Source organism: Neofelis nebulosa, chromosome 6, assembly GCF_028018385.1.
Source record: "Neofelis nebulosa isolate mNeoNeb1 chromosome 6, mNeoNeb1.pri, whole genome shotgun sequence".
Lineage (NCBI taxonomy): Eukaryota > Metazoa > Chordata > Mammalia > Carnivora > Felidae > Neofelis > Neofelis nebulosa.
Genome location: NC_080787.1, coordinates 79,282,316 through 79,296,052, shown reverse-complemented (window position 1 = coordinate 79,296,052; position 13,737 = coordinate 79,282,316). Strand labels below are relative to the sequence as shown.

The 13,737-nt window shown below is 35.7% G+C and overlaps 1 protein-coding gene across 4 annotated transcripts in view; it reads left to right on the top strand.

Annotated features, from left to right (window-relative positions):
• Positions 1-13,737, top strand: part of CEP162 (centrosomal protein 162) — a 112,852-nt gene that overhangs the window by 54,256 nt on the left and 44,859 nt on the right. For 3 of the 4 annotated variants that reach the window (XM_058734620.1, XM_058734619.1, XM_058734622.1), the window contains 8 exons: positions 364-497; positions 755-982; positions 1,535-1,675; positions 3,440-3,552; positions 5,180-5,285; positions 9,983-10,109; positions 11,312-11,475; positions 12,464-12,568. In XM_058734620.1, coding sequence (XP_058590603.1) covers positions 364-497; positions 755-982; positions 1,535-1,675; positions 3,440-3,552; positions 5,180-5,285; positions 9,983-10,109; positions 11,312-11,475; positions 12,464-12,568 — 1,118 coding nt within the window. The remainder of the gene's footprint in view (positions 1-363; positions 498-754; positions 983-1,534; positions 1,676-3,439; positions 3,553-5,179; positions 5,286-9,982; positions 10,110-11,311; positions 11,476-12,463; positions 12,569-13,737) is intronic. The other variant, XM_058734621.1, reaches the window with a different exon arrangement.

The following is a 13,737-nucleotide window of genomic DNA, read 5'->3' as shown; positions in this document are numbered from 1 at the left end:
TCTTTGATTCGTCATTTAGATATTATTGTTGTGAATATTTAAAAGAATAGTTTATTTAAAATTAGTAAGGCCTGAAATTATCCCTGTCCACATTCTTCTCACATTTTTTAGCTCCATTTATCATTTGACATGAATCTTGGGTCAGTTAACCTTCTCTGTCAAATTGAGTGAAATGTTGATTATGGGCATCCGTGAGCACGTAGTGAAACAGCTGTGTTCTAGTGTTATACCTCAGCCTATTTTGAGATCCTCATTTATGTTAGCGTTCCCATTGTATTAGTATTTGTTGTTACATAATTGCTGAATAAACATTCAACTTTGTTTGCATTTGTGGTGCTTTTGTCTATTGTTTACAATATTCAGAAATCTTATCTGAAACAAAAGTCATCAAGCCTGCAGCTCTGGGTAAACCAGCTCCCAAAATTGAAAACTGCCTGGCCACCCCTAAGAAGTCTGAAGATTCTACAGAAACCGATTACTGTGTTCAGTTTCAGAATGTAGGTATTGAATTTCAAAATCACATTCATAATTTTTTTCTGTTCTATAATATTAAAACTCAAGTATAAGTAATATGTGAAATTTCTTTTGCATCAAGTGTGATGTTCTAATCTTGCTGAACATTTATTGATTTCCTTGTATAGTAGAACATTGTTAACCATGTCATTTTTATTCATTGTGGGTTTTTTTCCCAACCACCTATGTTCAAATCTACTATGTAAATATACTATAATGAAGTGATGCTTCTCCTTAAAAGGATTCTTCAGGATACTGTGGTGGGAACAAGGAGACAGAGTTACTTATGTTTAAAAGAGTTCAGGAAGCAGAGGAAAAATGGAGGGGTGCACAAGCCCTAATTGAGCAAATTAAAGTTACATTCTCAGAAAAAGAGAGAGAGCTGGAAAATAAGATGGAAGAACTAAGGAGACAACAGGAAAAGGAGCTCTTCAGACTAAATCAAGATAATTATATTCTTCAAGCCAAGGTACTAGACACATTGTCCTATTTCTCCTTTCATTGATTAAAAAAAAAAAAAACAAAAAAAAAACCAAAACTTTTACTCCCTGCAAAATGCATTGTCATCCTTTGTTCCTGTGGCTGTTTGACTTGCTGTATTTGCTGTGTAAAATATGAACAGGGTTCCGAAGACTGCCTCCTCACAGCAGAACCTAAATCAAACCCAATGGGGAAAAAAAATCAAAATTTAAATTGGCCCATTTTGATAATTTTCTTCTGTTAGCAGTCCTTTCTGAGAACAAATCCCTTAGTTCACTCTGATCTTCAAAGAAGATGGTTTCAGAAAGAACTGCTATGGAAGGGCCTAGATTCAGAGAATGACACTGAGGCATTCCTGAGTTACTTTCATCACCAGAACCATCAGCATAAAACATCACTGTAATGATTTAACTGTAGTTAGTGTTATTCCATTGTGGTTATGGGACGGTTTTATATATATGCACCTTGAGTTTTCTGTTATTCTTCCTTATTTCTCATTTCATCATTTCCTTACTTAAATAAAACGTCTGTTTTCTCAAAGTTGAGTAGCTTTGAAGAAACAAACAAAAAGCAAAGATGGTTACATTTTGGAGAAACAGCTGATCCTGTCACTGAAGAAAAATTGAAGCAAATTCAAAAAGAAATACAAGAACAAGAGACACTTCTTCAAGGATATCAACAAGTATGGTGATTCTTCAGCACTTTGTGAATTTGTTCTTGAGATCCTTTAATTGTAAAAATAAGGCATATTAAAAAATGTGCTCCTGTAGCAGGTAATAGGAATTCTGGCAAATATGAGGGAATAGTAATTTGACTAGTCTGAACATTTTTAATGGGTATAATTAAAGTGGTTAAGAGCATGGGTTCTGGATTCAAAGAATCCTGTGTTAGTCTTTGCCCCACCACCTGCTATGCTGCCTTGGGCAAATCACTTCACCTCTCTAAGCCGGTTTCCTCATCCTTGAAATGAGATGGTAATAATAATAGCTGCCTCATACGATGGTTGTGAAATTAAAATAAGAAAGTGTAAACCGACCTGTTAGTACCTGGCACATAGGTACTAACCAGTTAGTGAATGTCACCTGTTACTATTTTTAATAGCCATATTCCTTAGAAACTGGCCTGTGTTTCTTTAGTTTTGTGTAATGCTTTTCACTGGATTGTATTGACTAGTTTTGGTATTCTATTCAAAAATACAAATCTGAAATTAATTGCCAGTGTGCCAAGAATGAAAAAATTTGAATTAAATGAGAGAAAATCTGTGTGTCCTACAGAGGGCAGATACTTGCCATATGTGATGGAATCTTGGTGATGTTGACTAAGCCAGTCAGCCAGGACAGGTTTAGTGATCTCCAGCATAAAACTTCATCTTAGTTTCCTCCTTTTCCCCTTACTTTCTTCCCCTTCTCTTTCTCTTTCATTACCTTTTTCTCTTTTGACCTTTAAGCATCAAGCCTGGCAATAACAAGCATTGTCATCAGAGGACATCCAGAGAAAGCATTGTCACAACTTTTCCTATAAATGAATACTGGTTTCAGAGGACACACTGCCCTAGAGTTAGAACCTTCCAAATCCTTCGCCTGCCATTCTGATCTTGCTGTGTACAGCACACGTTTTTAAGGAGGATTTCACAGACCCAGAAGGATGCCAACTACCTTCTCCCACAAAGATAACACAAAACTTGTGTATCTATGTACATTAAATTGCAGGTATTCAGGCACAGACCATCTACCAGGCACCAGGCCAGACATGGTGAGAGAGTCCGTGGTTTTTATTAGATCCTCAAAGGTCATTGGTTTTCATAGGATTCTTAATTTTAAAAAGGGTTAATAAGCCACAGCACCTAAGCACAGATGGGTACTTTCTCCTTCTGATCTCACTGTTTGAGTCACTCTTTAGTCCAAGGCTGGTGGAGAACTGGGCCTAGTCTCTGCTCAGCCTTGTCCTTATACTTTTGGAAACACCTGGTGTCTAACTTCCTGCTCACAGAAAGTTCCAAAAACAAGCATGGAAGCCTGTCATAGCTAACTATATCCAATTACTTCACTGCAGGGAGCCAGGTTAGAAACAGAAAAAGGGGATGCAAACAGTCCCAGTGGGCCTTTCTGACCCTGTTCCTCACAGTTGGGATGTAGTTATTCCTACAGCCACTCCCCCACTTCTGTGAAATACAGTGCCTTACACTGACTTTAGGATCTCTTGCTTTGAGAGTTTTTGCACCTTTTTTTTCCTTTTTTTCAAGTAAGCATTTTGGAAAGAATTGTTTTCAGATTAACAGGTTTCTTCTGAGATAAAGAGTTTAATAAAAGATTTTGCTTACTCAAAAACTGAAAAAATTTAAAAGACTTTAAGAATGCTTAAAGGATGTATCTGTTGTGAGCATATATATTTGCTATGTAAGTGCTGATGACTTTTAACTAAAATGTAATTTTCTGTTTATGAAAAGGAAAATGAACGATTATATAGTCGAGTGAAAGATCTGCAAGAACAAAATAAGAAAAATGAGGAGCGAATGTTCAAGGAAAACCAGAGTTTATTCAGCGAGTTAGCTTCCTTAAAGTGAGTCTTTTCTGAATTCTTAAAATCAAATATACTTAGGCTATCTCTAAGCATTTTATTGTTATATTAATAATACATTTTATTTTTACTTAGAACTGAAAAAAATTTTACATTGATTTATAGTTCATAACTTTTATAGGTTTAATATTCAATGTATTTTTCCAAAGTACAAAGTTTAGTATTTTCAGCATACTCATATTTGAGTTTTATATCAATTTTAGGAAATTGAGTATATAGTATTCATCTTGATCAGTCATTAAGCCTGAGGTGCTTAACCATCTCCTAAAGAACCATGTGATAAATAATACAAAAAATATGATACAGTGTCACTTAATGCTTTAGGTTAGGTCCTATAGAAGTAGAGCCTGAGGTAGGGATCCTTATGGAGGTGATTTCCTGGAGGATAACTGTCAGGAGAAGGGGAACAAGAGAAGCAAGATGGGAGGATGAGGGGAGGGAAGGTAAGTAAGAATGTGGTCTTAGCCAGAGACCGGCTTCATTCTCTTCTCCCCAGAAAGCTCAGGAGAACAGATTGTACCACAGAGTTGGCCCCACTTGAGGCAAGAGGAGCAGGCTTTCATACCCCCAAATTAGTCGTCACTGGAGGAGGTATGCTCCGGGAAGGGGGTAGGGGATATCCTCCAGGCCAGCGGGCAGAGGCTGCTATTGAGAAGGAGAACTAGTGAGTTATTAACCAACATTCAGCATGGCAGGCTGATGGAGCACCAGCACCTACTAAGAATCATATTTCAGACTATAAGATCTTTTGGATATTACTACATTCAGCTTTAACATATTAAGTGAAAAAGCTAAACTCACAAACATGGGCAAATTAGGGTACTGTCTTCTTTTAGGAAACGACTAATGGTTTTGTGTCACTTCATATAAACACCTAATTACTCAGAAAGGACTGCTATTAGAAGAAACTTCTTAGGCCATGAATGTATGACCCGAAGCCAGGTGTGATAAAATGCACAGTTCTGATACATGAAAGCATTATATCTGATTTCTTTCCAAATGCTTCAGTAAAAGTATTTTAAAATGCCACTTCTTCTACTGCCTGGCTTTTAAAAGAGATCTATTCCCCGATCCCAAATTGAAATTTTAAAGGAATTTTCACAATGAAATACATGGCGTCTTCACTGCATTAGGATTATATGATCTTATATAGATTCCTAAATTCCTTGTATAATATTTCTGGAAAAACAAAAATTTATTCTAACTTTAGATAATAGACTGTTTGGTTTTGTCAGTCTCCATGTGTATGATTTGTGTTTCTTAGAAAGGAGTCTAGAATGATGTGGCAAGGAGGGCACATTACCAGAGGAAAAATGCAGCACATCTTTCTGGGACATAGGGTTTTTTCCTCTGAGAATTAGGAGAAAATATTTTTTATTTTATAAATAAAGCAAGGTGTTGGGGTTTCAATTCTTTTAAATTAAACAGACATCTCAAAGTATATTAGCATTTTAATACTTTAAACTTTAGAGTAAATAAACTTTTTCTCTTCAGTGGCTCAGATAGTCCCAATGTCCATCAGGTTTTTTTAAATTTTAAGAACTGTATATTTTTCATTGAAAGGAATACTTTGTTAAAAAATTTTTTTTTTATTTTCAAACTAAATCAGAGAACAGATGCACAAAAGTCGTTTCCTATCTGAAATAGTTGAAGATTCAGAACCCACCAAAACCCAGAATTTTACAGATCTGTTAGCAGAGCTACGGATGGCACAGGTAAATTTCATAAGGATTTTACCTACTAGATTATTATAAAAATTTCCATATGTTAAAAAAGTCTGTTTTTTAAATTTATGAATAGATAAAATTTATTTATAAATTTCATGCCATTTAAAAATTAAGGCATACCTAAAATTAGCATTTATTATACATGTGACCCTCATATAGAAAAAATGACACAACTGGTTTTAGATAGCATCCTCTTTATAACCCAGCTTCTCATCTAGCATTCATCACATGGAGCCGTATTGGAGGCATAACCTTACTTAGGGCATGTACACTTTATTTCAAACAAACAAATTCCTTACTGGAAATGTACAGCTAAAATAGGAAAATAATTTAAAGATGATTATTCACCTTAAAATGTTAGTTGGCTTTTTACCCTTCTTCAATGGACTGTGCATTTATGGAAGGCTGAGACTATCTACAAATGTTTGCATCTCATGTACCTAATGCGGATGCAAAATGAAACAGCTGCTTTGTAACGTTTTTTCTTATTTTTATTTAATTGTATTATAAAGGATATAGCTTACAATTTTCTTTTTTTAGGTTTTATTTTATTTATTTTTTATATATAATTTATTTTCAAGTTAGCTAATATACAGTGTATACGGTGTACTCATGGCTTCGGGATTAGATTCCTGTAATTCATCACTTACATATAACACCCAGCGTTCATCCCAACAAGTGCTCTCTTCAATGCCCATCACCCATTTTCCCTGCATCTTACCCCCCCCACCCCCAAACTCCCTTCTACCCTCAGTTTGTTGTCTATATTTAAGAGTCTCTTATGGTTTGCCTCCCTCTCTGTTTGTAACTATATATTTTTTTTCTTTCCATTACCCCATGGTCTTCTGTTAAGTTTCTCAACTTCCACTTATGAGTAAAAACCTATGATACCTGTCTTTCTCTGATTGACTTATTTCGTGTAGCATAATACCCTCCAGTTCCATCCACGTTGTAGCAAATGGCAAGATTTCATTCTTTTTTATTGCCAAAGTAGTATTTCATTGTGTGTGTGTGTGTATATATACACACACCACAGCTTCTTTATCCATTCATTTGGGCTCTTTCTATAATTTGGCTATTGTTGATAGTACTGCTATAAACATTGGGGTACAGTGTGCCCCTATGAATCAGCACTCCTGTATCCTTTGGATGAATTTCTAGTAGTGCTATTTCTGGGTCATAGGGTAATTCTATTTTTAATTTTTTGAGGAACCTCCACACTGTTTTCCAGAGTGGCTGCACCAGTTTGCATTCCCACCAGCAGTGCAAAATAGTTCCCCTTTCTCTGCATCCTCGTCAACATCTGTTGTTTCCTGAGTTGTTAATTTTAGCCACTCTGACCGGTGTGAGGTGGTATCTCAGTGTAGTTTTGATTTGTATTTCCCTGATGATGAGCAGTGTTGAGCATCTTTTCATGTGTCTGTTAGCCATATGGTGGCTTACAATTTTCTAAAGTAGTATTTATTAATGGGAGACGTTTGGGAATTTTGGTCAGGTTAATTCTGTTTTAAGCAGAACAATTCCATGTGTTGCATGATTTTTGTCATCCCTGTCCCCAGAAAATACATACTCGTAGCACCCACCAGTGATTATAAGAATCAAAAGCACTGCCACATTTCCAAACTTGTACCCTGTGGAAGGGCAGTTAATTCTCCCCACTCCCTCCCATTGAGAACTGTATTATGAAACTAAATCTATATGAATGATTATGTGAATTAGAAAAATTCCAATTATGTACCACTTTTTAACAAGAAACTATATAAAGTTTTGTTATATAGAAATCTACACATACCCTAGGTTAATAACTGATGTTTAACAGGTTTTTGAAGTATATAAAATGCAGCTGCAAATATGAATCCATTAGGGTACTTTCTTCAGGCACATGTATGCATGTATAGCATGATTAGATAGGTAGATAGTTAGAAGAAGGAATGAATGGTTGGACTCCCCCTAACTCCCTTGTCAGTAGGCCTCAAAAATTAGCAAGTTAAAAGAGAAATTATTATTGCTGTGTTTTATGAAGGCTTGGAAAAATGTGGTAAGGTTTCGAGCGTAACATTAGCTTTATTTAAACTGTTATTAGCAACTTTTTAAAAGTGCTGTTTTGAAAATATTTTTCTGAAGATAGGAAACTAAAACTGCCACTAAAAACTTCAGAAAATGCTGGATAAAATATAATAAACATCTTATAAATGCATAATGGAACAGCTCTCAAGAAAGTAAGAATTCTCTAGGGGCCAGAAATGAGAAGGGATACAAACTGGTCAGTAAGCTGCTAGACCAGTAGTTCAGTAGCCATGGGCTTGAGCTTTAACAGCAAAGTAGAGACAGGACACTCAGATTTCAAAGAGCCATATCCTTCAGTATAACAGTGGACTAGGAAAAAAATCCACCCACCTTCACAAGGGGCTAAGATGTCAAGAAGCTTTTCTTGTAAGAAGTTTCTGTCTTAACTTGATTGGTCAATATAATGTCATCCGTCTGCCTTCATTTGTGTTATAGTATTTGAATTGACACTACCTGCAAGGGTTAGTAATGCTCACAAAACCAAACCATATAATGTGGTCTTGAGTCAGTGAGAACCTCCAGTGTGTCTAGAAGAAACAAATGCAGAAAGCTCTTAGAAGTATACAACCTTAATTGTATACTGTTGAATGTAAGGCATATTTAGCATTCAGTCAACCTTTTTTATGTACCAAGCATTTTTTTTAATGTATTTTTTCATGCAAAAATGAGTAAAATCTCTGCTTTCAAGTAAACATATGTCAGGTGGTAGTGATGAGTTCTGTGACAAGAAAATAAAGCAACATACTCGGGGGTTAGGATGAAAGTTTTTGTTTTAGAAAAAGTAATCAGGAAAGATCCTCCTGGGGTTTCATTTGGGCAGAAATCCTGATGAAGTAAAAGAGTGAGCCACCTGGCTATCTGGGAGCAAAGCACTAAAGGCAGAGGAAACAGTAAGTGCAAACACCTTGGAGTGAGAGTGTGCTGGTTATGTTCAAATAACAGCTAGAAGTCTCTGATGCTGGACTGGAGTGGGAAGAGGAAGATTTATAGTAGATAGGCTCAGAGGCATGGGCAAGGCTGGGTTACATGACACTGAACATCATGGTAAGGACTTTGGATTTATCCTGAGAGGAATGGGAGCCACCAGAGAATTTCAGACAGAGGAGAAAAACTCACCATCTCTTTAAAACAATTCCTCCCTTGAATAGAGAGTTCATGAAAGTATCCACACATATGTGGTCAATCCAAGACAGAGGAGGCAAGAATGTATAATAGAGAAAGGATAATCTGTTCAATAAATGGTATTGGGAAAACTGGACAGATACATACCAAAGAATGAAAGTGGACTACTGTCTTATACCATATATAAAAATAAATTCAAAATGGAGTAAAGACTTGAATATAGGACCTGAGACCATAAAAGTCCCGAAAGAAACCATAGACAGTAAGCTCTTGGACATTGATCTTAGCTTTTTTTTCAAACCAGTTGCCTCAGGCAAAGCCAACAAAATCTAAAACAAATGGGATTATATCAAACTAAAAAGCACAGTGAAGGAAGCCATAAACAAAATGAAAAGGCAGTCTACAGAATGGAAGAAGATACTTGTAAGTGATATATCTGAGGAGATATTAATATTCAAAATATATGAAGGATTTATACAAATTAATATCAAAAACACAAATAACATGATTAATAACAGCCAGAGGACTTGAGTAGACATTTTTCCAAAGGTATAGAAATGACCAGCAGACACATGAAAGTATGCTGAACATCTCTAATCATCAGGGAAATGCAAGTCAAAACCACAATGAGATATTACCTCACACCTGTCAGGTTCACTATTGTCAAAAAGACAAAAAATAACAAGTGTTGGTGAGGTTGTGGAGAAAAGGGAACCCTCATATACTGTTGGTGGGAATGTAAATTGGTGCAGCCAATATAGAAAACAAAATGAAGGATTCTCAAAAAATCAAAAATAGAACTGTATGATCCAGTAATTCCACTTCTGGGTATTAATCCAAAGAAGACAGAAACATCAATCTGAAGAGATAATCACCCCTATGTTCCTTCCAGCATAAAATACCCAAGATATGGAAGCAATGTAAGCATCCAGTGATAGATAAACACACTGGACATTACTTAGCCATAAAAAAGGATGAGATCTTGTCATTTGTGACAGCATGGGTGGATCTAGAGGGTATTGTGCTAAGTGAAATAAGAAGAAAACAAATACCATATGATTTCATTTATATGTGACATAAACGAGACTCATAGGTACAGGGAACAAACTGTTGGTTACCAGAAGCAGTGGTGGGGAGATTGGAGGGCAGGTGAAATAGGTAAAGGGGATTAAGAGGTATAAACTACTAGTTATAAAATAAGACACGTGGATATAATATACAGCATAGGGGATATAGCCAATAATATTGTAATAATTTTGTGTGATGACACATCATAACTTATGACAGATCCTTGACTTATTGTGGGGATTATTTCATAATGTATACAAATAACAAATCACCATGATGCACACCTGAAACTAATAGGATATTTATTGTATATATGTATTTATAAAAAATATGTATGAGTATTTATGATAGGTGGGGTGAAAGAGAGCCTATGCCATAACTTTTTGCGTCCAGAAATAATTTGCTTTTGTAATTCTATGAATTTACAGAAAGAAAAAAACTGTTTATTGGAAGACATCAAAAGACTGAAGCAAGACAAACAAGCCCTTGAAGTAGACTTGGAAAAAATGAAGAAAGAGAGAGACCAAGCCAAAGATCAGATTGCTTATGCCACAGGTAAAACACTAAGCTTAAACAGTTTACCTTTATACTCGTAACTGTTCTAATCTTGAATTTAAGTAATAGCAGTTGCTATTACTACTCAAGGAATAAAAATCCTACTTCTTGAAGTATATTGTAGTTTTAGAAACTTTAAAAAAAAGTTATTAATAGGTGGGTTAGTTGCTTTTGGCAGGACTAATTGCAGGATCAGAGAATATCAAGGATTGTTTTGAATTTGTGGCATATTATGTCTATTCATTTTCATGTCTGTGACCTTCCTGAGGGTATGGTCTGCCTTTTTATCCCTGGGTCTGAAACAAAGGCTCTTAAGTATTTGCCAAATGAACAAATAACACTACACCTATGTTTATAGAAAACACAAGGATAAATGTGACATTCCCCATCAGGGAAAACACGGGAAAATAAGAATGCAGAAAAGTTTAATATTGAAAAAAATACAAATAACATGAGACATGGTACTAAATAGGGATTTCAGGGAAGAGTAGCATTTGAGCCAGGTCCTGACAGATTGAAAGACTCAGAAGTGAAGGAATGAAGGGAGGTTGCTGGAGTGTGCTTGCTTCATGAGCATATATCGAGTGCACCTGTGGATTGGAGTTTAGGATGACAGAACACAGGACTAGAAAAGTAGATCGGAAGAGTCCTTGTAAGATCTCTCCACTGTGATACCATGATCTTCACTGTGAGATATACACCACCTGTTTGTTAGAAAATTATATTTAGTCTCCTCATATGTAAAATAGAATAATAATAATACCCATCATATGTTTGTTGTGTTAAATGAAATCCTGTATGGTAAGCACTCTCTAATGTTTCCCATTGCAATTTATTAATATAGTTATAGGGATGCTTCATGTTTATTATCTCTTGGATCCAACATTTATTGTCCCATGGAAATGACTTTGCTTTTATTATGAAAGTCAGTGGGAAAATAATTGATTTATCAAAAAAAAATTATACACAGCCAACTTTGCTATGAATTTGAGGAGTTGGACTATGAACACAGTGTTCATCTCTCTTTATTAACAGATTAAACTGGATACTGCCTTGCAAAGACTAATTTTTTTTTGCCTATTATTTTTTCATAATGCTTTCATTAGATTGGCATTGGTTTCTATGTAATTTAATTTATTTCCATATTTTGGGAAATTATAATCAAGTTCAGGAGTTCATCTTATAGGAGTTTCATCCTATAGGTGAAAAATTATATGAAATAAAAATTCTAGAAGAAACACATAAACAAGAAATCAGTCGCCTGCAAAAAAGATTACAATGGTATGCTGAAAATCAGGAACTTCTGGATAAAGATGCATTTCGGCTTAAAGAAGCAAATGAAGAAATTGAGAAGCTCAAACTTGCGGTAATAAGATCATTTGAGAATGTATTTCTGTAGATGTACCCTATTCAACAATTAGTTCTTCTTAGCCTTGTAAGTGTGATTAAATCAGTACTATAAACTCTACCAATTAAAATAGATGGTTTGGGTTTGCTCATAGATGTGTAGTCTGTTTTAGAATAGACTGAGAATAAATCCAAGCTCCTTATCACAACCTGTCAGGTCCCTGTATGGTCTGAACCCTGCCTGCCTGTCTCTCCAGCCTCATCTGTATCACACTCCACAAGTCACTGTCCTGCAGCCACATCAAAACTCTCTCTGATTCTTGAACATGCCAAGCTTGTTCCACCGGTTGCCTTCATCTCGATTACTCTGGCCTACGTTCTTCCATGTCTCACTCCTCATTCAAGTCTCAGCTCCAAATTCTCCTTAGAAAGACCTTTCCTGATCTTGTAATCTAATGGAGCTACCAATCCTGCCCTCTTCTGACCCTTTCACTCTATTTTCTTCTTTTTTTTAAGTGTTTGTTTATTTTGAGAGAGAGAGAAAGAGAGAGAGCATGCACATGCAGGCATGTGCACAAATGGGAAGAAGAGAGAGGGAGGGAGAGAGAGAATCCCAAGCAGGCTTCACACTACCAGCACAGAGCCCATCGCAGGGCTCAGTCTCATGAACCTGAGATTATGACCTGAGCAGAAATCAAGAGTTGGATGCTTAACCGACTGAGTCACCCAGGCGCCCCTGTTTTATTTTCTTCATAGCATGTGTCACTCTCTGAAGTTATTTTATTTACTTGTTGATTTACTTTATTAGCTTATCATGTGTCTCCTCCATCAGAGTGCAAGCCCTGTTAAAGCGGGGACCTGGCTTATCTTGTTTGCCCTCTGTGTCTCCAGCACAGCACCCTATCTGGGAATTAATAAATGAATGAATGACCTACCATTATGCTTCTTTCCTGGTGTTTCTCTGGTATGTTTTAAATATGCTTAACAGGTTTTTTACTTATTGACAGGTTGAGAAACTGAAAGCTGAATCTGGAAATCCATGTATTCAGCAGAAGATACGTTTAAAAGAGAAAGCAGCTGATGCCAAAAAAATTCAAGACCTAGAGCGACAAGTATGTGTTCAGGGTAAATTTTCATTAGGGCATGTTTTATACAGAGAATTTTTGTTTTCTGCTATTTCAGTAGTTCCTACAAAACATAGTCAACCTGAAAATTCTTACTTTTATTCATTTATTTTAATATAGAACTGCCCTCTAAATATTCTTTATATATAATATTTAAAGTGACAGCCATAAAAGTAGTAAACATCATTTTGTACAACTTGTGGCTTTATACATGAAGAATTTTTAGGCTGCTGTGCCTCATTTGATGGTAGACCTATGGATGAAAGGTTATTTTCATTCCAGCTCTATTAGACATCTAGAAAGAAGGAAGCAGCATTTTAAAACTCTGGGTATAGAATTAGGATTCCTTCTCCTCATAAAAGTTTGGTGAGAGAGGAGTACAGGAAAGGAGACTTTTAAATTGGGAACATGTTAGAAGTGCTTGAGAAGTGTTGCAAACACCCTGGAAATAAATGGAACATTTAGCCTTCCAAAAAGCTCCGTCATTTTGAGTTCTTGCTCACCGTCAAGCTTAGAAGTATTCATTTTATGGTCAGTGTAGCTGGGAGACCTTTTCAAAAATTATGTAGTAATGCTTATTAGGATAAAGATTTTTTTCATTAAAGTAGTCATATGTGGGGTGGAATATTAACTTTTTCCTTTTGTTTTTAAAACTCTGTAATTTAGCATTTGTATTCATAACTCAATTATTAAAACGAAAGAAGGATTTCCAGCCCTGTGCATAAGGGAGCATAATTCTATAGTCAAGTCATGACACTTAAATATACAGTTACTGTTCCATCACAAACCCAAAACTGTGAGGTCATCACTGGGCTCAATATTACCCCAGAGTTCTGAGAGAAGGAAAACTAAAAAATTAGCTTTTTGTTCCTTTTACAGGACCTGTTCTTATAGTAAAAGGTATGGTCGGTAACTTGGCTTAGTAGCCAGGAGAGGAATAGGACGGAGGTATTTTAAAGAGTTAGAAGTATTCTGAAATAACTATAGTACAGGATTGCTTGCCTATTTTTCAGTGCTTTTGATTTAGATTAGCTAATGTAGACGAAGCCATCCAGAATTGTGAGAGAGAAAAGACCAAAGCAACTACTTCCCTATTTGATGACTTTAAGAGAAATAATTTAGAAAGTTATTTTATTTACTTGTTGATTTACTTTATT